Raw genomic sequence first — 27228 nt, 5'->3', positions numbered from 1 at the left:
CAAACCCAACCAAAGAGCCATTTCTTGTCTTTGTCTAATGTTTGTTCCTACACAAGAAGACAACAAGAAAATGCTATTTGATTCATGAGCATGACCTCATTCAGCAAATTTTCTTCAGCACATGTTTTTTCTGATAGGATTTTTTTTAAGCCCTCGATTTGGTCTTACAGGCTATTTGTAAATCTTTCGTGAGTCCTTGCAAGTGTGGGTGATTGGCAGTTACACGTCTTCATTCAGTTTGGCGTCCTGCTCCATAAATGAGGATTGCGTCCGTATTTTCTGTCAGTCTAATATTTTGAAACACAGTTTTGGCTTTTGGGATATTTTGGGATGAATGAACTCTCTGAGCCCAGCACAGTTAAAATCAGATAAAGAAATCGTGTCTGTGCGACTCTCTGTCTGAACTAGATGCTGCCAGTGCGAGCTAATTGTTTTTCCTTTTTCTGTTCTTTCTGTCTGGCAGGGCTTTGAAGACCCCAAGGACAAGTGAGTCGTTGAATGTGTCCTCGCTCTCATCCGTCTCTATCTTGTATCTTGTTGTCTGGGTGCTGTGGGTCCCAACTTACAGTGAGTAAAGTGTCTTAAAATGAAAAGAAGAAAAAAAAAACAAGACTCTCTGAAATCAATAACAACCACGAGCCCTGGAAGCAAATTAAAAAGTTGATGATAATCAGTGGAGTTAATGAGTTTGACTTGCGGTGCAGTCATAGGGTATCTCTGGGGCCCTGAGGAAGGCTGTGGTGATAAATCTTTGCAGGACCAGACTACCCTTTGGGGGCGTCTGTACAGCATGAGTTGAGTCCATGGAACCTGATGACATCTCTGACCAAAGGCAACAATGGTGTTCAAGCCTGCATTGGTAGAATACACATTACCATCAGTGGGGGTGATGGTGGCCAACATCCTCACATGCTCAAACATAGCATCGTGTCCCTCATGTCTGAACAGCGAAGGTCGTTCATCCACGTGTGCTTTAGCTGTTAAAGAATCAGCTGTTTTTTCCTGCTGATCATCTCACACCTGCACGGCTGTCGAGGCTCATGTGATACGTGTTTCAGGACTTGAATTCTACACACGCACAGTGGACTTCACTTCTGTGGCCACGTCCACCGTTTAGCCCTGATGACTACAAATCTGTGCTCTACTTCAATCTGATTTTTCTCAAATCTGATCTTTTTCTTTCCTCCCCGTTATGCGGCCAACCTATCAAGAAGATATAAAATGAAGGTGGCCAGTCTCGAAGGTGTAAGGGGTTGGAATGGAAGCAGAAGCTTTGACCTTGTTCAGATTGCTAGCTCAAGCAGATTTATGGTGTATCCAGATTGATTTTTGACAGTTTCAATAGCCCAAAAACCCCCAAACACCTGAACTCTGATTCAAACGTGATCCAAACCACATTTAGAAGTTATTGTCTGAGTCTGGACGCTCCATTGTGTCTTTATCTTTAACCGTAAACCTCGCAATCTGTTTCCTCACTGATATTTGCTGCTTTGTTTGTGTCGCCAGCCTTTCGACAACAAACAAACATGAGATGCCCAATATCCAAATGGGCCCTTCTAACATGCGTTTCGGTTATATTTGCAAAAATAGCATTTGAACATTTATTATCTTGCTGTCCAGACTGTTGAAAATACGTCTGGATTTGTCAAAAGTGTGATTTGGGCTTGCGTTCTGACCAAAACCTTAACACTGCAGATTTGAGTTTGTCATGTTCTTTCTTCAACAGTCTGAGGAAGACCTTTTTTATTGCTCCAGCACAGCTCTGCTCTGCAGGCCAGTTACTTTTCCAGTTTGGTCTTAAACAACTTGACTGGTCCGCAGAGAGTCCTGACCTCAACCCCATCAAACACCTGATGGAGGAACTGGAACCCAGCCAGACCTCATTAGCGTCAGACCTCAGTAATGATGTTGTGAGTGAAAGGGAGGAATCCTGCCGCAGGAACCAGCAGAACAAATGTTTTAAAAACTGCATATGAATGCCCACGGATGAGATGTTTAATAATTGCAAAAGGTGTAATTCTGAGGTGTCCATCACTGCTGGACTGCTCCGGGGAAATAGAAGCGGAAGACAAAATAGCCACATGAAAAAGGACTTTAATTTTAAAGTAATAAAATCACTGTCGTTGAGGGAAATCCTTGCAGTCTGGTGGTCTTAGTCTGGCCCGTATATAACCACCGCGTTCTCTGTCTGATCCTGACCAGGGACCTTCGTGACGTGACGTTACAGAGATGCCACAAAAAAACTAAAAGAGCAGAGTCACAAATGAAATAATGCTGCAATGTTGGCTCATGTCATCGCTGCTGTTTCGTTCACTGTTTCTTTGTCATTTGAGATTGTTAATGGTGTGAATTTTTATCGGCGGTTTCATGTTGCTATGGAAACCCAGATATAAAGTTCTTGATGGCCACGAGCGCTTGTATATGATAAAACTCGCCTGTGTTGTAACTATCACACTCTTCCTTCAGAGCGGCAATCATTTTTCAAAGCGTGTCCTCATTTAGTCTGTATTCAGGGATGAAGTCGTCGGCGGAGGTCTGGCTCCGTCACACAGAGATCTTCATAAAGTGGTGCGATGATGGCTGCCTCAGCCAGAATACAAAACAGACAGAGGAGGGGATGTTTAAACCGCACGCTGCCAATGTTCTCAGCACTGCAGTCCTTCGGAAAGAAGCTGTGGGTTCACTCTGACATCACACTGAGCTGCTGCGTCCGTGCTCACAGCCTCGGGCTCCAAATTATACTCCTTATGCAGAGTGACATATCTTTGGAGTTGAGGGAAAGTACATGCTGCATGTTTGTCATCTCACTAGATAGCTTAGTTTGTGAACCTGATGGCACAGCTGGGAGCCGGTGCATTCAGAGGCCCGTTTCACTCAAAAGTCACATTTTTTGTCTAATTATGGAGTGTGATAATCATCTCACTCTCCAAGTGTTAAGACTGAAGTTACGCTGGCATTTCAGGAGTGAAACGTGCCTCTTAAACTGCAGAAGAAAAACAGATTACACCCACAAATTTATGGAGTAACAGTTACACAGGAGAAGACAGCGCTGCCTGCTGATGATATAATTCACTCCCGGCTTTGCTTCAGTAAAGAAAAACATTTGGTAATAAAGTCAACGATGTAACCAACTAATTCATTGTTGTAGAATAATTCACATGCGAGGGGAAAGAGATTACGACAAAGCTAGAAAATATTGCATCTGCAGACCTGGAGCTCTCTTCCTATTGCAGTGATTGTAGAATTCATGTGGAAAAATAAGTGTTTTGCCAAAGTTACTTCATCCTTTTCGAAAATATTCCTCTGCCACTATAAACCAATTTATTTTTGAGAATCAAATAATTGTTTGTGGGATTAATTTGGAACGGTACAACAGTCCTCCTCAAACATGCCTACCTTCCCCAACTAACGCTTTTGGGTTCCGACCCATGTTCATGTTTAGAATTTAGGGGGGGGGGGGGTTTCATTTTAAGGTGAGTGTAAGCAGAGAAAAGCACTACAAAAGCACATCTAATTATTTGCTTGGCTTGTCTCTGTTAAATTTTCCATTTGATGCACAGGCTGTAAAATGTCCAAACTCTTAGTTATATTATTATTGGCCTGCAGAGCTGATCTTCTACTTGTTAACCACATGATTCGAAATCTGGTTTGACCTGAGAACCCATTTAAAAGAATCAAACTCTCTGTCACAATGTAAAATGCTGCATTTAAATTCTGGACATCTGAAGAATGAAGATATGTATCCAACAACGATGACTGGGCAGCGCGTCAGGGTCGATCATCTGCTCACATCTGCCTCATCGGTTCAGTGTAGAAGCCAAACACTCAGAGTGAGAATTTGAAAAGTGAAGTTTCAGAAGAGGATTTGAAACCAGCCTAACTCCCACTTGGATATTGACAGGTCAGAACAATAGACTGTAACACAAAATGGACGTTTGGATGTGTAGAATGATTAAGGCATTCTGGGAGGAGGTCAGAGGTCAGGCATCTGGTAGACTGCCGCAAGGTGCAGGCAGCATGGAGGCATTATAAACATGACGCCTACGCATCTATGATCCAAAGCTAGTTGAAAATCAGCGTAGTTTATTTTCAGTTTTGTCTCTTTTTGCATTCGAACTTGTCAAAGCTGCTGTATGTCAAATCAGCACAGAAACAATTTTAAAGAAAAGGAAGGTCATCTTGTGAGACCAGTCTGCTGGTCAGTTCCGTACGTCTGATTGTCTTCTGGTTTGACGCACGCGGTCACGTTCGCTGAGTTTGCTGCTGTGGATGTGCTCGTCTTGACAGGACACGAGTGGCACAGTCACAATCATCTCGTTAGTACTCCTCAACAAGGTCGCGGACTTTAAAGTGAAACGTGCTCATCAGTGTCTTTTTAATAAAGAGTGAGAGGGCTCATGGGTCAAGTATCCTACTCCCTCTACATAACACGAAAAGCATAGTTTGATGAGGTGATACAGGCTGGTAATAGAGACATTGTAGGTACAATAGAGAGTAAAAAACAACGTCATCTGGTCTCATCGTGTTTTATTCAGGCATTTCATATTCAGACACACGCAGGAAAACCTGAACCCAGAAGACGAGGTGGACGAGTTCCTGGGCCGGGCCATCGATGCACGTAGTATCGACCGTCTCCGCTCAGAACACGTCAAGAAGTTCCTGCTCACCTTCAGAGAGCCCGACCTGGAGAAGAAGGTGAGGATGTGCGCGCACACACACACACACACACACACACACACACACACACGCACACGCACACACACACACGCCGCGAGTAAAACAGCAAATAATCGTCCGTGACAAGCAATCTTCTTTGTACAAAAAAACCTTCTTTACTGCTCTCTCCTCTCCGTCCCTGGAGGACGTCAGTCAAAGGAAAGTGTAACGGAGGAAGAAGGGAAGAACTGGAGTTTAAATAAAGAAGAGACAGCGTAGAAAGGGAAGAGGAGGTGAACCGCTTTGGACAGTTGAGGACATGTTGAGAAGAAAGGTTAGCGTTTGAGGAAACAAGGAAAGAAGTTCAGAACTGTTTTGAAGTTTCAATCAGCGTCTCCAGCAGAGCAGAAGCTCACTCCGGTGAGATCATCTGTAGCTCTCTCTCAGATACAGCTCCAATACCCAGTCGAGCCTCAGTTTGATGTTTGACACACAGCTGAACCTTCTGCATTCAGATCTGTTCGGTTGCACGGATGTACAACTTGACTTTCAATGAACTAAGAAGATGAAGCTCAGGCTAGCAGCTGCATGAGCTCATAAAAGCAGTACATGATATTATCAGCGTTGTGTCACACGTATGTTCCATTTTTCATTGGAATGAGATTATTTACATAAATGAAGCTGCTGACAGACTCGAGTTTGCGGTGTGCAACTCCTCTGTTTTACCTTTATGTCTGTAGAGAAATGCAAGACTAACAAAGGTAGTGACCAAGATACATGCAGCTCCGGTTTCATTCATGGCGCCAGGATAAACGACTGAAACTGAAAGCTGGCGACAAACTACAGGAGTTTTAAAAACCTGTTAAATCGGGTTGCATCAAGTTGCTTTGGTGAAGCTCTGTCAAACGAGTCTGGGGGCTTTTAAAACATCAAACAGGTTTGAAATGATCGGGGGGCCTCGGGAAGCCTTCTACTGGCACATCATCTGCTCGTGTTTTGGATTTCCTACCTGCCTTGAGGCGGGAAGACCCCTGTGTTTTTCCGGGAACCCTGAATCCCTCAGGTTTTCTCCTGCCCAGTGGAAGTTGATGCAAGACAGTTCCTGCTTGTTGAAAAATCCATGTTACTATTGTTGTGTACTGCTGCATGTGTAAAAGTGTGTGACACCACCCCCCCACCCCCCCAAAAAACAGTTGTTGAGTTATTTCATTGATCTCTGCCCCCTCAAAGCTCAGATGAGCAGCATCTCGACTGCTGACAGGAGGAGGCTTGACAAACTGGTCAAGAAGGCCTGCTCTGTCCTGGGATGCCCCCTGGACTCAGTGGGGGTGGTAGGAGGGAGGAGGATGACAGCTAAGCTGTCATCCATGTTGGAAAGTGACTCCCACCCCATGCAGGACATCCTAACAGCACTGAAGAGCTCCTTCAGCGACAGGCTCCTTCACCAAAGTGTGTGAAGGAGCGATATCGGAGGTCCTTCCTTCCTGCAGCTGTCAGACTTTACAACCAGCAGCTGTAGACCCAGCAGACCACATACCCACCAGGACTTTTTTCATAGTGCAATATCACTGTACATACACATATATTTCAGACTGTACGTACTACACTGCTGTACATACTTCTTCCTCTTTTACTTTGTGTATTACTCTTATATATTACTTATTTTTCCACATTTGCACACTTATTTTTGTACGTTTGCACTATCCCTTATATTTATCTTCTTATATTCTTCTTCTTCTTCTTCTACCTATCTCGACGATTAAAGGTTTATCTTATCTCTTAGTGAAAAAGAATTAGCTGTATAAACTTACTTTCATAAAAATGTGGAGGTACCAAAGAGACCTACTACAGAAGATTGCCTTCATAACTCTTCAGTAAATTCTTATCAGAAATCTTTGTTACCCCCCCCCCCCCCCCCCCAGCTGTTGATGATTTGCTAAATAATCTCTAAAATATCACCCGCACTCCTGGGAGCTCCCTACTGTTTGCCCTGTGGTCGTTCAGGTCCGAAGGGCCTCGAAAATTACCCTTACTGTGATTTCTTTACATACGCAGTACCTGAGACCAAGTAAAATATTCATGTTCTTTTACTTGTACTTTCTAAAACAACTCACTTGAGAGCAAGCTGTTAAAAAAAGTTTTACGTAGATATTTTAATGCTAAAAATGTGGTCAAAAGATTAGTTACTTTATTCTTCAGTGTGTGGGTTTATTGCGCATTACATTTTTGCCCTGTTCCTCACATGTCGCACACAAACAAAACTGAGTTCTGTGTTTAATTTCTGAGGCAAAACCAGGAAGGTTTCTAATGGTGTGCTCCTCTGCTTCCCTGCAGTACTCCAAACAGGTGGACTCCAGGTTCGGGGCGTATGTGGCCTGCGCCTCCCTCGTTTTTCTCTTCATTTGCTTCATCCAGATCGTCATTGTGCCACCGTGAGTCATGACGTGTCCGAGTTCCCAACCATCCAACAACCACACATCACCAGCACACGAAACATACAGAGCAGCCGAGTTATGAAGGAGAATATCAAATCAAAAAAGCCGGAGCAGATCGTGTCTCCAAGCGATCCCACCTCTCTTTATCATCTTCCTGCACTCTAGACGTGTGTCCCTGCCCGCCGCTACGTATTGATCTTCTTCATCATTAACCTTTCATCCCCCCACTCCCCTCTTGTCTTTTATTTCTTTTGCTCCCCATCCCTCCATCACCACAGTCCTCTCACCACCTCCTCGCTCTCTTTGCTTCATCACAAACATTTTCGCACTCTCTCTGCCATGTGTGCTGCTTTTCTTACATGCTGCTATCCACACACACACACACACACACACACACACACACACACACACACACACACACACACATTGAAGCTGTTACTTTCTCAACCATGCTACTGTTACACAAAATCAAAGCAGCCAGAAATAAACACAGGTGTGTATCTGTGTGATGTCTGCAGCTCCAGCCTGATGATCGGCTTCTTCATCACCTGCCTCATTATCCTGACGGCTGTCATGATCGTGTCAACTGTCTACTGCTGTTTTGGAGTGAGTAAAATCTTCTCGAATTAATGCGGGGGAAGAAAATCCCAAACTACATATTTCAACGTGTTTGTGATTTATTTAAAAAGCATTTTCCCTTAAAGGCCCTGAGGTCATGGTACTGAGGTATTGAAAAGTTTGTGGAGCAAAACTGAAATGATTCTTCCCAAGTTCAGCCTGACAGGTTCCTGTTGTCAGAAGTGGTGTCAGTGAAATGTGCGCTAGGAGATAAACAAGGAGAGCTGTCTAGATGATGGTGGTGCTCCTGTTAAGATGAAAGCGAGGGCCAATTTAGCAACTACCAAGCTGCACCTTCCATTGATTCTTGACTGTGTCAGCGATGAGGGCATGTAAAGGGACTCCTGTCGGGACCTCAGCGCCACTCGTCTCACAGAAGGATTTTAAATTATTTGGTAACAATTTAACAGCTAACAGGAATGTTAGTCAAGTGACTGGTAAACACCACAGATATCAGCTGACAGCTGAGTCAGCTGACAGTGCCCAACTGTAATAAGAGGCTGTCATGGTGACGTTAACTTCTACTGAGTGAGACAAGAATTCAGCTGAGACACACCTAGCAAGAGTGTCGCTGCTGTCACCTCTTTTTTTATATGCTGGTGAGAGATCAGAGCCTGTTGGATGCGGCAGTCGTTATTTGTATTGGTAAAAACATGAGAAAATCTGTGAGTAATGATGTTCCCTTATGTGCTTCCCCTGCCTGCTGCCTCCGTGATGGTAAAGTGTATGTGTCAGGAGGGAAATAAACCTGTGTGATATCACCTGATCTATCCTCTCAACATCCCATCTCACTATAATTTGCTCATCTGTCACATGATTCAGATCTGCTCAGAAATGATCTGGCGTATTCCTTGTCACATGCTCGTATTTGGTGAAAGACGTTACAGCAGTTTTTGCATCATCTTGCAAACATCCAGACAGACAGAGGTGAAAACACGAGTCCCTAAGCAGAAGTAATGAGAGGAAATATGTCTTTACTTGAAAAGTCATAATTGTTGGTAAAAAAAAAAAAAAAAAAGCCTGTACATGAAACAATTCCTACAGGGCAGGAGATAGAGAGATAACTCTGACAACTTACTGAACATTTCTACAGCAGACGATTATATTAAAGCTTTTTTTCTGTTTAAAAAAGACAACTCCTGTCAACCTTTATTTTGATGGACCAAAGCTAATTATGAATATGGACCTTGAGCAGCTCTGCAGAAATGTGAGTCTCTTGACCGGCGTTCTGCTTAGCACAAATAAATCTTTCTCGCTCCTGAACTGACAATGAGAACTCGGTGCAACAGTGTAACATCAAGCAGGTCAGTAGATGCTCGCGGCCGTGCAGATGGGGCTTTACTTCATGAGGTCATGAACTATTTGTGGGCACTTTACCCTTCGCTGTCTTCCTCTGTTCTGTCCTCCTCCAGCTCTTCCCAGTCCCTTTGCAGACTCTCTCTAAGAGGATCGTCCAGTCCAGACTGAACAGCACACTGGTGGGCGTCTTCACCATCATCATCGTCTTTCTTTCCGCCTTCATCAATATTGTAAGTTTTTAGTCCCACCATCCAGAGCAAGACTCGTTTTTCTTGAAACCTTCCTCAAATTCACCAGTAATTCAGCTGCAACAGCACCAAGATGACGACATCTGAATGGCCTTCCATGTTAACTCGTCCTGTCTGATCCTTGACCTTGTTCAGTTTACCTGCAGCAGCCACGACCTGCGTAGCTGCATCAGGACGGAGCTCAACATCAGCCTGGAGAGTGTGAACCCCTGCCACGCCCTCCTCCTCAACTACAGCCTAGACACACATTACAGCCCCTGTGGAGACCACACCCCCGTCTGTAGCTTCCCTGAGGTACACATGTCCTGCGTCTTCTGTGCGTGCACGCGCACAACATCTATTTCACGTCTGTCCCTCCTGGTGAGGGATCCTCCTCTGTTGCTCACCCTGAGTTTTCTCAGATTTTTCCCTGTTAAAAGGGTTTCTATGGAGTTTTTCCTCAGTCTGAGGACAGAGGATGTTGTTATGATGCCATGAAGCCCTGGAGACAAACTGGTGGTGAAAACGGGCTCTACAAAGAAAATTGCCTTGCTTTGCCGTATGTGTGCATGTGTTTGAAACATTCAGATGAGAGACCTGATGAGCTCCTCATTTTTATCCATGTTCAATGATGAATACATCCAATTGTTTGATCAAGAACATTTTATGTAACTTTTATTGAAATTACTGCCCCATGACCATTAAATTCAATAATACATTTGTAGAACAAATACGAACATGAAAATGTATTAAATGAAGAGAGGAAAATGGGTGCTTCCATCCATCCATCCATCCATCCATCCATCCATCCTTCCATCCATCCATCCCTCCATCCATCCATCCATCCATCCATCCATCCCTCCAGCTGTCTGTTGGAGTTCTGCTGCTGAGAATCGTGGCCTTAGGTTCAGAGGTGCTGATCCTCATCCCAGCTTCTTCCCACTTGGTTGCAAACTGAAGGCCTCAGGCTGATGATGTCATCAGGACCTCATCATCTTCAGACAGCAGTGATGCAATCTTCAGCCCACTGAACTGCAGAATCTCTCCTCTTTGACTACACCAGATTAAAATCCTGGCCAAGAAAATCACAAGCAGGATCAGGGGCATTCAGTGTACATGATGTCGGACCCGATCAGTACCGGAGATCTCTGCCGGGTCAGCTTGTGAACGATCAAGCAGTGAACCTCACACGTACATGAGACCAGTAAATGTTTCTCTTCAGGATGTGATGTGTTGAATCAGAACTGACTAAATCTAACGTCTTCCTCCCTCAGTACTTCTCGTCCTGCGTGTTGCTGAGCCTGCTGGCGTGCTCCGTCTTCCTACAGATCAGCAGCATTGGTAAACTCTTCCTCATGCTCTTCATTGAGCTGCTCTACCTGCTCATCATGGAGGTGCCTAAAGTCAGTCTCCTTGACAACCAGGACCTGCTAGTCACGGCCAACACGGCGTGAGTCACCTTTTTGCTTCTGTACATGTGTGAGGCGCTAATGGTCCTGCATGGCTGCTCTAACTGCTCGTCTCTGTTCCTCCCTTCACAGCAAGCACATCAATGGAACAAGGTGAGACTATTGACAACTTCATGACCACACAAGTCTGAAGCATCGCTCCTGTAATCTGACTAACAGTGTCATCAGTGTGCTGGCACCCTGCTGGGGGCAGACACTAACGATTCTGTGTCAAAGAGATGCTGAAGAGGATATATTCATACACGTGTAGGTCTGAGAGTTCAGTACTTAAAGTGTGTGTGTGTGTGTGTGTGTGTGTGTGTGTGTGTGTGTGTGTGTGTGTGTGTGCGTGCGTGCTAAACCTCAAGTTGCATGGTGGACTCCAAGGTTCCCCTGAAGATAATGACTCCTGTGGTCATCACCGTCTTTGTTCTTGCCCTTTACCTCCACGCCCAGCAAGTGGAGTCCACGGCCAGGCTAGACTTCCTGTGGAAGCTGCAGGTAAGTGTGTGTGTGTGTGTATGTGTGTGTTGGAACTTTATGTGTGTGTGTGCTGTGTCTCTGATCTCGTGTTCTCTCTTGCAGTTGCTTCCCATCACAATGACTTGTCTCCTTGTTTTGATCCATGTTCGGTGATGAATACATTTGATTCTTTGTCAAGGTCTTTTTATGAACATACACAGAACCTAAAAGTATAAATGAATATTTATATGTGCACATTTCCATTTTCCATACAGAGCAGAAAACAGAAGTGACCAAACTTAATAATATATTAATTTGAGATAAATAATAAAATAAATGCTAGAAATGGTTACCAAGCATCTGAAGGGATTGGCAAAAGCTGGGTGGCTTTGGAGAGGCCCAGGACCAACGCCCTAAAGAGACCCTGCAGCAGACACCAGTGTTATCAGCTCTGCTCTGGTGGGCATTGATGGGAAACAAAACATGTGTGAACACAGTCAATTTCAGCAATTTTCTGGCACTTCCTGTCTCTGACACACATACGATGAGCAGTCACGCTCCACTCTGAACAGTGTACATGGAGGAATGAAAGCTTCTCAGTCTCCTCCGCTAACTTCCAAACTTCTCAGCCACAAATCCAACCCATCTGTGTTCAAGCAGCGATGCTCTAACATTGTTCAGTCAGCAACTAGTTTAAAAAAAAACAGACCACAGCTAAAGATACTACAGGAACTCCATCGCTGCTGCTGTTACTACAGCAACCAAAGGGTGTATACAAGCCAAAGATGATTCACTCAGCTGATGTTTTATTTCCAGTGTGATGACAGTGCTTGTGTAGCATTCATTAAATATGGCACACCAGGCCAAAATTAAACCCATAAAGGCATCTAGTCATCTTCTAGCAGTGAGAGCAGCATCGGCCTGCTTCTGTTGGAGGGGTCTCCTGAGAACACTTGGAGTATCTTACCATATCAACAAATTGTTTTATGATTATTATACTTGTATTAAAAAAGATCCAACTGCTAAACCACAATATCTTTTGATGGTCACACACCGTCGGTTGGCTATAGATGTTAGCTGCTTTGTTATGGCGTACGCAGCTCTAACAAGCACAGTCTCACGGATAAATCACTGACGTGCCATAGCTGTCTAGTATAGGTATGAACAGACCTTGAGTGTGCAGGTATGAGGCAGACGAGTGGTCTAGGCTGACAGCTTGGTACTGTAGTATCGTTGTGACTGCAGGCCGTCATTGAAAAATTGTGGTTAAAGTGAGCTGCCGTCCTCTGAGAGGCAGCCAGCCAGCCATCCCCTTGTCCCAGCCAGCCATTTGCTTGATAGTCAAATTATTTTAGACATTTTCATTTAATAATACAAACACTTGTTGAAGGATTCTCCTGGGTTTTTTGACATTTCATGGAGGAAGTGATGCGGCTCTGCCTGTAGCGGCTAATCTAGTAAAAGCCATAAACACGTTATTTATCCAATTACCTTCCCTCATTTCCCAGCTCCTTGCTGTCACTGATTGTTAGTGTAAAACCGAAATGTCTGCAGACGTCCAGCTGCAGTGCTCATTGTAAATAAAACAATAGGAACAACCATTTTACTTGACTTCCAGCACTTGTATTTGATCCATAACAGCTGCAGTAAATGACAGCTGATATGTTTTGCACCCTCACGGTACATCACATGATCACGTCCCCTGGGAAACATCGTGGTCAAATGTTGTGACAGTCAGTGTTGTAAATGCTGAGATGATTTACAGGATGGAGAAAGTCAACAGAGTGATGAAGATTTACCACCACTGACAGTTTTTTCCCTCCACAATGTAACTTGTGGGTAATTTCATCCTCCAAACCAGGCCACCGAGGAGAAGGAGGAGATGGAAGAGCTGCAGGCCTATAACCGTCGTCTTCTCCACAACATCCTGCCCAAAGATGTGGCCGCCCACTTCCTGCAGCGTGAACGGCGCAACGATGAGCTCTTCTACCAGTCCTGCGAGTGTGTTGCCGTCATGTTTGCCTCCATCAGCAACTTCTCTGAGTTCTATGTGGAGCTGGAGGCCAACAATGAGGGCGTGGAGTGTCTTAGGCTGCTCAATGAGATCATCGCCGACTTTGACGAGGTGAGACGCGATCCGCGGCAGCCGGAGATGAACGGCTGTGGCTTCCCCTGGAAGCTGCTTCCATGGGAGTCACTGGTGCTTAATGAGAGGCAGAAGGGGATCCCTGCTAAGCCGCTTTAATGCTTGTAAAATGAGAGGACTCATGATAGAAGTACCCCCCCCCCACACACACACACACACACACACACACACACACATTACAGCTTGAATGTTTAAAAAAAATATATATAACCAGCTGACAATCATTGCTCAGAGCAGCTGAGGCACCACATCCTGACAAGTATATAAAGAATCTGGATGACTTGTTAGCAAGAGGGCATCACATGATCAGACAGAATCCTTGACTGTCAGCACTCCTCTGGATATTCTGGTTCCATCTGATGAGTCCAGCAGTAGTCGTGGATGAGTGCTGAGTCTGGCCTCTGCTGCAGATAAGATAAGAGATAAGACACCAGAAGGATTTGGACCCTAAGGAAGCTGTTGAATTTTCTTTTCTGCCACCTTCAGATCATCAGTGAGGACCAGTTTCGCCAGTTAGAGAAGATCAAAACCATCGGCTCCACCTACATGGCAGCCTCTGGACTCAATGACTCCACGTATGACAAGACTGGGCACTCACACATCCGCGCCATGGCCGACTACGCAATGAGAATGATGGACCAGATGAAATACATTAACGAACACTCGTTTAACAACTTCAAGATGAAAATAGGTGAGCCACGTGTCACTGTCTCGAGCTGAATTGTCCTTCAGCTCATTTCGACGTTTGAAACAGCTTTCTGATGTCAAGCTCTCTCTGTGACATACATTCTAGGTCTGAACATTGGTCCGGTGGTTGCCGGGGTGATCGGGGCCAGGAAGCCACAGTACGACATCTGGGGGAACACGGTGAATGTGGCGAGTCGCATGGACAGTACAGGTGTTCCAGAGAGGATCCAGGTACTCTGTGACCTGTAATGATATCATCGTCCATATGTCACAACGACATACATACTGGTCAATATTTGAATCCAACCAGTGCTGCGTAATGAAGCCTTGCAATAAACCCTCCCTTCACCAGGGTGATCATTTTCAGTTAGTTTTGAATCCGATGTGCTGATTTGTTTTAAGTCATTTTGGAGGCTCCAGTACTGCGTTACACTGAGAGGTGTTCTTCAACCCTGTTTATATCAATCAGTGCTGACAAGATACAGAAATCAGGAGAGGACCATTTTAGCCAGCAGTACAAAAAGATTTGCCTCCCAGACACTTTGGCACGCCTGCACACACAAACGGATCATGTGCCATCGAGTGGTTAAAAGTATTGTAAGTTTAAAGTTTCAAATGTAGCTGTTTGAAATGGTAGGGAAATGTTGTTTACAGGAAATTGAATGTAGAAAATCATCTCATTGTAGACCTGCTTCACCCTTTGATATTTGTTTGTATATTTAAATTCCATTATAGCAATATACGTGTTACCTTGTAGCTAAGTGCACATCCTTTCTGATTTTGAAGTCCCACCCTCTGTGTGTCCCCAGGTGACGGCCGACCTCCACCAGGTACTGAGCTCCTATAACTACACATTAGAATACAGAGGCGTTGTCACCGTCAAGGGCAAAGGGGAAATGATGACCTATTTTCTCACTCATGGACCGTCCAGCAGTTAACCCACACAAAGAAACACAAACAAACGGCGACACCTGGGTGAGCGCCTGATATCTGCCTTTGACTTTACGAGCACGGTCACTGACCTCAAATAGTTGGACTGAGACTGAGTCAAAGGCTCTGTTACTGCACCGAACCCTTCATGAACTACTGAGGCCACACCACGGAAGGAGAGAAAACTCCCAGTGTACGTGGGGGAGGCCTAGATAGACAAAGTCTGTTGTTGAGACCAAAGATGCCCAATCGGAGCACGTCGACAGATTTGAGCGTGTCAGTCTAGCTCCGAAAGAAAATATGCTCTTTGTGAAATTTCTGAGGATTTGGACAAACCTACAGGCGTACGAACTCTACCACTTCCTCCCCTTTTTCTGCCTTTTTCCTGCTGAAGTATATTTACATGTAAAACACAGTTTTATGTGTATGTATATGATTATATGTACTGTATGTGAAACACATGATATTGTTGTAATACAGGTACAATTCTGTCAAGCGTGGACACTCGGCTAGCACCGCAGCACTATCCGTTCTCGTGTCGATATCAGGTCACGGCAGTCAAGAACAGATGGATGGAGGAGTCGCCATAAGCTTGTCAGGAGTTGGTCCTGGTACGGTTGGGATGGGTTCGTAGGTGAGAGCAGAGAGAAAAAGGCCCACAGTGTTTACAGAAAGCTTCAACTCAGATGTATAAATACAGAAGGTCACTACAGTATCATGAGCCTACGCACACACACACACATAGACACACAAACACACGAAAGCAAAAAGGATGTCAATGAAGAGCTTTTTCTAATCTTCGACATTTTGTATTTTGACTTCGGAACACCAAACCCTATCAGATATTTTAAGATTCTATATTTTGTACATTAATATATTAGAGAGCTATCTATAAACACCGATGTGTATTTAGAGGAACAACGGGATCACTCTCACGTTCAGAGGTCCTCACTGGTGTCGCCTGATCTTTGCGTAGTACCATGTACCATTTAGCTTCAGCAGAACGACGCACTCCAGCGTCCTCCTCTCACGTGCTGATCACAGCATCGAGCACTTCAAGCCACAGGAAGTCATCTGATCAGATGGGGTTTCCCCTCTCGTGTCACCATAAGAAGAAAGCAAGTGGGCCCTTTGAATAACGAACTAGAGGACGGGAATGTATCAGTGCTCAAAAGCCATTTTGCACTCTGGTGCTTTCAGCCGTCCCTGCACCCCCTCCCCCCCTTCCTCCCTGCACTGCCCCACCTCCGTCTTGCTTGCTCAATAAGATGGTACGACCCAATGAATGTACAATGATCTCCGATGAGGCCTTTATGAACTCTACACTGATGATGGCGATGATGCTCATCCTGTGGACACGACCAGGAAGAAATGTGCCCTTTTATCCGCTGATGCTTGTTTGTTTGTTTGTTTGTTTGTTTGTTTGTTTTTCAGAGCAGTTTTCTTCAGTATTGCAGCACAACTCAGCGTGTCCGACATCACGTCTTTAACCTGGATATTCTATAGATTTTAGCGATGTGTATTGATGTGAATACCAAACACTACAGCTGGTTCTGTTACCTTGGCTAAGGCCCAAAGCACAGTAGGAAATAAATGTCTGGACCAAGTCTCAAGTTTTATAGACAAAATTACGATGCACTGAAACAAATAAGAAAACACTGCAAAACCTGTTTGCTTGTGTTTGTTTTGTAGATGAATCCAATGAAAAGACAACAACCAGCCTGTCAACCCTCCGCCCCAAACCCGTTGGTTCTCCTCTGAAGTTGAAAATGCTGAAAATATTCTCTACATAAAGTAGTTTCATTAATTTAACCCAATTAGACACAAGTAAAGGTCTGAAACAGTTCCTAGAAGAACCTAATTACTTTTCTGAGGAAGTTGGTCGAATTGTCAATATCTACTGTACTACAGTCTTTCTTCCTGCTTCTTTAAGAAATAGAATGATTCAACAAAAACAGCAAAATGTTCAAAACGTTGGGTTTTTATGTTAAATAGCTCGCCCATTCCAATCAAACGAACCGATGTGGATGTTGCATCAGGTCTTAAAAGGGAGAACATTCCATAGATTTAAGCCGGTCTAAATTCAGTGTTTGCAATTATTACCTACAATGAAGGAAATTTTGGAATTACTTTGTACTGTGAAATAAATCAAAGTCGTCATTTTTATGTTTGGCGCGCGTACCGCACCCACGTAGAATAGCAGCAAATCCTCGCAATTGACACATGAAACAGATCAGCATTTGGGAGTTCTGCAGAGGAATTATAGCTGGTAATTCATTGAACCTCAACTAACTGTGGTTTTTTTCTCTCTCTCTCTCTCTCTCTCTTTTTTTTTTTTACATTTTATTGCATCAGGATAAAGTACTGAATGTAGTACTGACTCAAGAGGAATAACACTTCAACCTGTGGATACACAGACGATATCTGTTGAACGGGTCATTTATAGTTAGTTTTGCTCTTTTCACAGATTTTTTTACAATAAGGAATAGAAGGGGACGGGTGACATGTTGAAGGAATGAGCAAAGAGGAATGCGAGTGGTTTCGTTCGGTACAGAAGTCTTTCTGGAGGCTTGAGTAACACAGTCGTGACCCAGTTGAATGCTTATGGGTGATTTAGGACGGATGGATGAGGGACTATTTTTGGTGTTCCTCCCTCCAGAGTTCCTCAGACTTGTAGAGTCAAAGCCAGGATCCATTAAAGCTGTTCTGGCTGCTCCTGGTGACCTGTCACCTGACTTAGACTCTTGATGTTTGCCTTTCCTTCAGTGTGTCCCCCATCCGTGTTGAGATATGTTAACTTTCTACTTTTAGTTTCCTGTTTTGAAAAGAACTTGGCACTTGGTCCAAATGGTCTATCCTGGTGGTTTCTCTTTATGTACTGTACTGCTGCAACCATTATTTATTTATACAAACCTCCACTAGAAGCCTATGTGTCATCCCCTTTGCTTCATTAAGTAAACACAGTGCCATTCTCTGCCCTATTGAGCCCCCCGTCCTCTTTTATTGTGCTGGAATGTACTAGTAGAACACACAAGGGGTCAGAGGTGGGTCAGAGATGAGGGGCGACAGTATAAGCTCACCCCTCTCTCATGTCTGTAGCCGAGGATCCTCATGATGAGACGGTCAGAGACTTAAGCGTGGGGTTGTTTTAATTGTCATGTCAAACGCTATGCTTTTTTCTTTTCTCTTTTTTTTTTTTACAATCAAAATAAACTGCTGCGATGGTTCACAGGAGCGTGGTTTCACGGGGAGTCTTTTCTTCACCTCCTCTGTGTTGTGTGTCCACTCGTTGTACTTTTGAAGTTTCCATCCTGTGGCCTAATAGGGTGACCAGGTTCCCTGGTTTGTGCAGGACTGTACAGCATTTTCAACACCAATACCTCGTCCTCCAAAATGAGACTGTCCAGCATTTGGATTTAGCTGTAGCATTCAGATGCCAGGACATCGGGGAGGGCTGTCAATCAAACTGTCGCACACGCAGGTTGACCAAAGTTTATATGTTGAGAAGAAATGCCTTGTAATAGTTCAAGGGCAGCACGGTGGTGCAGTGGTCAGCACCATGGCCCCCCAGCAAGAAGGTTCCAGGTTCGAGCCCCGGCTGGAGCACAGGGTCTTTCTGTGTGAGTCTCCATGTTCTCCCTGTTCCTGCTGGGTTCTCTCTGGTACTCCAGCTCCCTCCCACAGTCCAAAGACATCAAGAGGGGACCAGGTTAATCCAGACTCTAAATTGACCGTAGGCGTGGCTGTGAGAGTGAATGGTTGTCTGTCTCTATGTGTTGGCCCTGCCATGGACTGGTGACCCGTCCAGGGTGAACCCCGCCTCTCGCCTGAAGGCTGCTGGGATAGGCTCCACCCCCTGCCACCCTTAACAGGATAAGCATTAGAAAACGGTTGGATGGTAATAGTTGTTGGGATAGAAGAGTGAAAGCAGAAAACGGTAGGATGGTAATAGTTGTTGGGATAGAAGAGTGAAAGCAGACTATCATAAGAGCAGTTTGGAACCTCAGCATCCCTTCATGCTGACAGTGTTTAATTAGGGTGGGATTCAAAATACATGCATCTTTTAATTGCACAGTCGACTGTTTACTGAATCAACCAGAGTGCAGAAGCTTAGAGAAGCAGACGTGTTTATTTTTTTAAGCTGGACTGATCAGTCAAAATTTTAGATTTCCCATCAGCATTAGCAGCATGTCACACATAAACAGACTCACACATTTGGTCTGTTGTGACCTCGTCAGCCTCCATGAGCTGAAGGAAAGAGAAAATCTGGCAAATCAATCCTGTGTGTCCTACCTTCTCCAAGAAACTATGACATCTTCCTGCTGCCATTTCCTCACATGCAAGCTGTGTAATAAGAATTGAAGCCATTTGTAAATGAGCATTATGAAGCTGGTCAGAGCTCAGCGCCATCTTATATTATGAGACCAGAAAGTCATAAATTTCTCATATAAACTCTGCAAACCTATGTGGCAATCTAAGTTGGTTTATTTTGTAAATCTTGAAAACGGCCTCATAAATGTAACATTAACAAACGTGGATTACGGAGATGAAATTAGAAGTGAGGGGATTCAACCTGGAAGGAACTGATAGATTAAAAAAAACAGAAAAACACATTTTCATCACCGAAAGAAAAGAACCGGCCTCGTTGGACAGATCAGCGATGCTTTTCCAGATACCTGACATTTAAATGCCTGCGAAAGGGTGTCTCTTGCAGTTAAATAGTGAACTTAAAGTGTTCCTCCTGTTGCTGAAGAAAGTTCTTCCCCACTTTGAGAACCCCTCTCTTTTGCAAATGGAACACAATCCACGCGGGTCACATCCTTGTTTTAAACATTTGAATATCAACCTTAAAAGCTTCATGTAATTAATTCACCTCAGAAAATTTAACCACTTTTCCGGAGTATATTTATGTTATGTTTTCATTAACATGTAACACTTTTGATACAATGGCAGCGTGGTGGTGCAGGGGTCAGCACTGTCACCTCGCAGCAAGAAGGTTCTGGGTTGGAGCCCCGGCTGGGGATCTTTCTGTGTGGAGTCTGCATGTTCTCCATGACCCATCCAGGGTGAACCCCTTGGGATAGGCTCCAGCCCCCGCGACCCTGAACAGGACAAGCTGTAGAAAATGGATGGATGGACTTTTGATATCACACTTCTTAAAGAATTTCCGCCGAGGCAACCATTATTTCAATATTAGTGTGGAGCTGTATTTTGGAAGCTGTTACCCAAAAGGACACCTTTATTCTCTGTCTGCTTGACAGCTGTTGGCTGATTTCTTGGCTGAGTGGTACACACCGAAGGATTAAGTGACAGAGGCTGACATATTGCGTCTATCTGTCAAGCGAATCTGTCATTCAAAAACTCAAAAGTCACATATAGCCTCAAAAACCAGGAAATGATTGGAGAGATGACTACGGTAGCATTCAAACAGGCTCCCAGTGCCTGATATAATCACGAATGTTAGCAGTGCTAACGTGCTGTGTTGGCTGGTGATCTATTCAATGGTTGTCCTCTAATTGGCAAAACAAAACAAGGTAGGATGAACAAAATTCATAGGACATGGTGACAAATAGTGGAGGTTTGTTCTTCTGGTAGCTCGTGTCGCCTGAACCTTTGATCAGCTGAGCTGGCGGGGCAGTTCTACTCCGAGATGACTTTGCAACATTTCACTTAATGTCACGTCTATTCTGAAATGGCTTTTCCTAACAGTCAGTATTAATCCAATACAAAATCTACGCTGATTACAATGACTGCTTCCGGACGAGTGAGGCTATAAAAGCTCCGTTAATGCACACACACTAACCCTACCCCCCCCCCCCCCCCCCACACACACACACACACACACACCTGAAATGCATCAGATTTAAAGACTATAGCACATTTCGTAACCCAAGTGCAGCTGAGAGTGCTTCACTGCTGCAGGTTCTTCTTTTGGGAGGGAACGTCTCAAATTCAATCTCCATTCTTGCAGCAGTTGAAGAGAAGGCACTCACATCCAAAATAAAATTCATCAGGTGCAGACAAACAGATGACGAAAGGGGAACAGATGAATTACATTTCTTTATATTTTATATATATATATTTTTGCTCTCAAAAGGATTTTTTTTATTATTACAATTCAACCATAACAAGGTCTTCGTCAGGTCCTGTGTCAGTGCTTTCACATTCCTCTGGGTGGGGGAATTCTAAAGAGAATGTAGGCAAAATGGACAAGAGCGAGCGAGTGAGCAGAGGGGTGGAAAATGGGAATGATACTTTACAGTTGCCAGTGGGGGGCATGAGGTGACTCCCTGTGTCGTCACAGGGGGGGCACAGGGATGGTTGACAGTTGGTGGAAGGCAGAATGCCAGAGGGGGTGTAGGTGATATGGGTGGGAATGTATTCGATGGTTGGAATGCTCGAGGGGGGGTTGGAGATCCCTGTGTCTTTCACGTGGTCCTCCCTGGTGTGAGACCCTGGATGCCGACAGTCAGACACACACACGTCTCGGTGTCAGTAGGGTCACAGCTGTCGGTGACTTTAACATCTGGCTCCAGTGCACGTCTACTACAGCACACGGTGCAACCTCCTCCTTTCTACGTTTCTCAGTGTTCTTTTTTCCTCCCTGTTGCACCTTCTTGCTGTTACCTGTGTTTTACTTAATGTTCCCATGAGTCTTCTGCTTTTTATGGCCTGACTGCCTCTGGGGAGGAGCGGCGGGGGGTCCCCTTCTAGGAAGGATTTATATCACCGGCACTGTACATAAAACAAATCTCTTATACCGATGTGGCTGATGTAGGTGAGCCCACCGCTGTGGAGGACCAGCATTCATCACCGTTTTGGATGGATGATCATCACCATCAACTCGCTTCTTCTTCTTTTTTGCAGGAAGACGAGGTCTCAGCTGGTCACGCTGGGCGACCCACGGCTCTGCTACAGTTTTGATGGAGGCCTCAGCACTGCGAGACAAGGACACACTGTATGAATGTATGAACGTACTGTATGAATACGACACCCCAACAGAATTATCAGACAAAGAGGAGAACACAAACTGATTAAAAAAAAAAAATCATGGAGTTTTGACTTACTGGGTGCTGGAGCTTTTGTAGCGCTGTAAGTGGCCCATCGTAACAAATGGAGGCTCCAGCTCCTGACGGGGTGCGACTGTCTGAGGGGTCAAGCTGCACATGAGCCTTCTCTGTGGCCCGATCAGCAGGATCCTTGTATTTAGTAAAATGGAGCTGCCACACACCACGTTCAAGGTTGGCGTTTTTTCATTCATCACTTACACAGAGGAGCTGATCAACAGACCTGAGCCTAATCACCCTGGTCTCCTGTGGCGTAGTCCCTGTCCCCCAAAGAACTGCTCTGGTCTCCAAGGAGAAAGAACCACATATTATGAACTCTTCGGAATTCCTTCTCATTTAAAAAAAACAGACGAAGCCCAACAGGGATGTGAACAGCAGTGAGGCGGTCGAATCTTCAGTTTCCAGAGACCCTCTGTGTCTTGCTGGAAGAATTGGCTGGCCTTTAATGCCAAATCCAGCATACCTTGCTGGATTGGACCCTGTGTATCCATGACGAAGCTGATCTGAAGATACAGCACCCCACAATGGTGGTCCACATGTAGGACTTTGAACTATATGTACACAATGAATATACACACAGTGGACGGAAAGAGGAACTTACTGCCTCATACTTATTGGCTCCTGAGGACAGCAACTCCCCAAGGTTCATCTAAGCTGCCATGCAGCCTAAAAACCACGTCTGTAGCCTCAGAAAATAGCAGGCCCAAAATGCTGTCTGAAGACCTGCGAGAGGATGAACATGAAGGATCACTTAACCATGAAAACTGCATCCGTTATTGTCAATGAACTCGACCCCCACTGTTAGCCACCAGTACACCACTAATAGGTTTAAAATGGCTGCAGGTCCTCGCTGGTTTCCGAGGCTCTGAAGAGTGGCGCCCTGCTTGACCTCTGAGGTTTCGAGGGCCAGACCAACGTTAATGATTTTCACTCTGAAAGGTTCATCTTTATTGTTGACTGGCATGACATTGCCAAGCACTAGGTCACTTTGGAGAATGCATGCGTCCTTTAGATGCCGAAGTCCAATAGTGAGCTTAAGTATTACAACAGTATTCCATCATGATGCATCCATTTTCTATACCACGAACCCTTTAAGGGTTGGGGGGGCTGGATCCTATCCCAGCTGACGGGATGCCAGTCTGTTGCAGGGCCGACAGGAGCAATTAGCTGTTAGGGACTCGGTGTCTTGCTCATGGATACTTGGCCATGGTCACCTTCAGTTGCTAAACGGTCACGCTACCTCCAAGCCATGCCGCTCGCTCAGTTTGGCGCAAATATTCCAATTCCAAACAAACTTCTCCTGTGTGAGGGAAGGGGCTCTCTCCCAGTGTGCAAAGAGCGACGTCTGGTCCGGCCTCTTTATTTTCTCCAGCAGGATCACTAGAATATACGTGAAAAAGATTTTATTCGCTTGAGACTGTCAAGGTATAGTTTGTGGGTCTATACAGTTAAAAGAACCACTGTGCAAATAATTTTCACAAAGGAAATACATTTCTTACCTCACATCTCTTAACTATGCTTTGAGTGCCACTCTTGTCATTACTTTCCATAACAGCCCTGTCCCTGGAAGCACAAGACCTCATAGGAACAGGGTTCTGAGATGAGAACCCTCCCAGGGACCAGCTGGTTGTCTGTTGTTGGCAGCGCGTTTTCTGAGCTGATGACAACTCTGAGAAGGAAACAGAGACTCAGCACTGAGTCTTCTCCGTCTACATGCGCCTCTAGAAATTGAAGGTAGAATTGGAGCGCGTCGAGCTACTGTTTAGTAATTTAACAACCAAGACTGCTATCTATTCACCTGCTAATTGTTAATACTGAATGTCCCTTACTTGGCTCACCTCTCACAACACCAAACCCGTCTTTACAGAGAAACAAGTGTGGATTGGTTGAAGGCCAATTTGGGTTTTGATGTTTTGATGTCCGTCCGATACCCAACCCTGAACGTGCTCTTCATATGTACAGTGTCAGAACTGCTCTTTATGAAGCACTTTGGGATCACGGTCAGAGTTTAATGATGCCACAATCAGAGTTATATAATTTTGACCTGTCTTTAGTCTCTGTTTGATGTCCGTGGATCAAAGACATCGAGGCACAATCCTGACTAGAAGATGCTTCACTAGTTAATCAATAACTAGTAATTAAAAGGCAAGGACTGTGAATGACTCTATTACATTTGTTGGTAAAAAAATCAGTAAAGCAAGTACTTACCACATTGATTGACAAAGTGATGATGGGGAAATTCAGAAAGGTATACATTTCTGCCATACATTTGCATGTCAACATCTGGAAACACTTGGAGATCGTTTATACATGTATCAAATAAAACTGGCCCAAGGATGGACCCTTGAGGGACCCCCGACGGTGCAGCTGGTAAATGGGAACACCTATCAACCACTGTTGTGCATGACTCACTCTGACTTGAGTAGGACTGCATCCGTGTCAATGCATTTTCAGATAAATCAAATGTAGTTAAGTAAATCGTCACAGGTTACCTTGTCAGACGCATTACTAAAATCTAAAAAAAACAAACAAAAAAACACCCCGCCACCACCGTCACCTTGATCAAGGTAACTTCTGATTTGCGTTACAAAAAAATCCCCAATTTGCCGCTTCTGTTGAATGATTCCTTCAAAAACCACACTACGTTGGATGTAAAGAAAATCCACGTCCACTTAGATGAGAGGTCACAGACTCCAGTTTCTGTGACTTTAGAAGCTAAGGGAAGAATACGAATTGGTCTACAATTTAACAGCATGGGCCTCTCATTTGATAGAAGAGCAGGAGTCACCACTGCAGTCTTCCAGGAAAGAGAAGACAGTGCAAATTTGTTATTAAGGAGGAAGTCAACCGCTTTTATTACTGTGGGTTCAGATCCATTTTCAATAGTGAAGACAAAGGATTCATTATGCGCAGGTTTGATAACTCCTGATCTTCAGGATTAAACACAGCACTGAATCATCAAAGAATGAATTCAAGATGGCAGCTACTTTTTCTTTACCTTCTATGACTTTTGATTTTACCTTTATGGCCATAATTTTTTTTTAAACGCTTTGCCCTCTGTCTTTGTGATTGATTTCATATTTTCTTAAATTGACAATCACTTCCCTCAGGCTCGTTGATTACTTTAATAATATAATCATCTTTAGTCATCTCAGTTCTTTTACTACTTTATTTCATAATTCCTGAAGTTCTCACTTCACGTGGTAGCCCGGATGTTGGTGCTTCATCCATCCATCGTCGTCTTCCGCTTATTCCTTACTAGTAAGGGTCGCGGGGGGTGGGTGGGGGGGGCTCTCAGGGTTCACCCTGGACAGGTCACCAGTCCATCACAGGGCCAACACACAGAGACAGACAACCATTCACACTCACATTCATACCTACGGTCAATTTAGAGAATCAATCAGCCTCGTCCCCAATTGCATGTTTTTTTAGATGGTGGGAAGAAGCTGGAGTACCAGAGAGAACCCACACAGGAACAGGGAGAACATGGAGACTCACACAGAAAGATCCCACGCCCGAGCCGGGACTCGAACCCGGAACCTTCTTGCTGTGAGGCCACAGTGCTGACCACTGCTCCACCGTGCAGCCCTTCATCCAGTCCAAAGTGGATAATTTGTCAGTGGCCGTTCAAAGTTGTGACGCCTGTGTGACTGTCTTGGAGGGTTCAAGTGTTGTCTCACCGACTCTTGCTGTCATCGTCATCAGATTGTCGTTCAAGTCCAGCTGAGGTAATCTACTCTCAAATTGACTCACTCACTATTTTGGAATCAAACTGAAGACCTGTCTTTCCTCAACCCATTGTAGCCAGGTATATTAACAGCAGTCCTTAATGAAAGAAAGCTACTTTAACCGTATTTTCAGGAGGAAAAGAAAGTCAACTTTGAATCAATCAGTAATTTCTTTTAAGGCTGCTCAGCCTTTGATGCCTGGCTATCCTTCCAGCTTCATTCATTTATGCCATAAGACCTTTGTCCTGTTTCTCTGGTCAAAAGGATCTAAATTAGTCGTTGTTTGAACTGCCGTTTGCGTACACAACCATTCAGCTTCAAGCCATGTTCTTTCTGCACTCTGGGGTCACAAAGATGTGACGCGGGAAGGAGTGTCTTTGTCAGCTGAAGACAACAATTTGGGAGAGCTTGAGAGGCAGAACACATTTTTTGGGCGAAGTATTGCCTCCAGTTATCGATGAACAGAGCGGTGAATCTCAGATGGAGATTCCTGAAACCCGTAGAAACATTCAGCTTCTAAATCTGGCTGTATTGTTCAGGCATCGTCATATTCTGGTCCAGACAGTATTATGGTGAGTATCTAAACACTTTGTTTTTAATGCACTAAAGACTGAAGTCCTCTCAGGGTCAGGAGACACTGACCTGATCTTATCTTCATTAAGTAGTGCCTCTGTTTATTTAGCTCCACAGCGTTTGACCAAGAGAGGGCAGCAACACCACACCCTTTGGTTTACACGCTGACACCTTTGTCTGTCTATCATGAGCCCAGCTTATAAATGATAGAGAATTTAAAAGACAGACGTAAAATGCTAATCTGCCAGTCAGCACGCGAGTGTTTCCTATTCTATGACAGCATTAATATCAACACTCTTGTGCTATGAGGTTAAACGGCCATTACGTCAAATAACGACTTTGATTCCACAACAGGATGTGGACTGAATTCCAAAGATTCCACGCATCTTTAGATGGAACTCAAGAGACTGCAGGAATAAAAAGGCTGACGATGACCTCAGAAGAGTTAACTCTGCTGGTCTGGGTGGATCAGACCATCACCGGAGAAAATAAAATCCTCCAACTTGATGATGTTGACCTTTAACAGCGTAACTGTGAGCCCCCAGCTGTGTGATCTTTGCCTCAAAAAACACCACTGACCTTCACTTGAAGCATGCTGGGTTGAAATTGTGCTTCAAGTTGAGGGCAATTTACACCTCAGTGTGTTTCTCACTTAAAGACACTCTTTGGTCATGATGTGAACTGTATTTCTGTTTCATTAATGCGCGCCCAGAAGACATCGCTGCTCCCTATGATGAAGCGTCCGAAGACAACGAATGACCACCAGGAATCCAAAGTTCTCCTGTGCCGTTTCTTGTAAAAAAAAAAAAATAATAAAAAAAAATGGATGAAGTCGTCGTACTCTGGCTTCTTCTGGGGACGAGGCTAATTGATACTCTAAATGGTTGTCTGTCTCTATGTGTTGGCCCTGTGATGGAGGGTGAACCCCGCCTCTCGCCCGTAGCCGCTGGGA

General features: G+C 44.5%; 1 protein-coding gene and 1 long non-coding RNA gene across 4 annotated transcripts in view; one reads left to right on the top strand and one right to left on the bottom strand.

Annotated features, from left to right (window-relative positions):
• The window catches only part of adcy5 (adenylate cyclase 5), a 96790-nt gene extending 74950 nt beyond the window's left edge, over positions 1–21840 (top strand). The window contains exons 9-22 of one of the 3 annotated variants that reach the window (XM_086220877.1): positions 464–486; positions 4536–4695; positions 6991–7088; positions 7610–7697; positions 9122–9238; positions 9392–9550; positions 10510–10685; positions 10777–10797; positions 11052–11184; positions 13007–13270; positions 13778–13982; positions 14085–14209; positions 14788–14808; positions 21776–21840. In XM_086220877.1, the coding sequence (XP_086077003.1) occupies positions 464–486; positions 4536–4695; positions 6991–7088; positions 7610–7697; positions 9122–9238; positions 9392–9550; positions 10510–10685; positions 10777–10797; positions 11052–11184; positions 13007–13270; positions 13778–13982; positions 14085–14209; positions 14788–14808; positions 21776–21832 (1647 nt within the window). In that variant the 3' untranslated portion in view covers positions 21833–21840. Of the gene's footprint in view, positions 1–463; positions 487–4535; positions 4696–6990; positions 7089–7609; positions 7698–9121; positions 9239–9391; positions 9551–10509; positions 10686–10776; positions 10798–11051; positions 11185–13006; positions 13271–13777; positions 13983–14084; positions 14210–14787; positions 18143–21775 lie in introns of those variants that run through there. The other 2 variants (XM_086220876.1, XM_086220875.1) reach the window with 2 other exon arrangements.
• Positions 20998–24590, bottom strand: LOC147252538 (uncharacterized). Its single transcript, XR_015118764.1, has 3 exons — positions 23475–24590; positions 21976–23355; positions 20998–21846 (listed from the first exon to the last, which is right to left on the bottom strand). It is a non-coding gene; the product is annotated as an uncharacterized LOC147252538 (long non-coding RNA).
• Positions 24591–27228: the final 2638 nt, after the last annotated feature.

This window comes from Aulostomus chinensis, chromosome 12 (genome assembly GCF_037954235.1).
Source record: "Aulostomus chinensis isolate RoL2024-O1b breed Wild chromosome 12, RoL_Achi_v1.0, whole genome shotgun sequence".
Classification (NCBI taxonomy): domain Eukaryota; kingdom Metazoa; phylum Chordata; class Actinopteri; order Syngnathiformes; family Aulostomidae; genus Aulostomus; species Aulostomus chinensis.
Note: the sequence above shows the minus strand (reverse complement) of the source record. Positions and strands in the feature narration are given on the sequence as shown.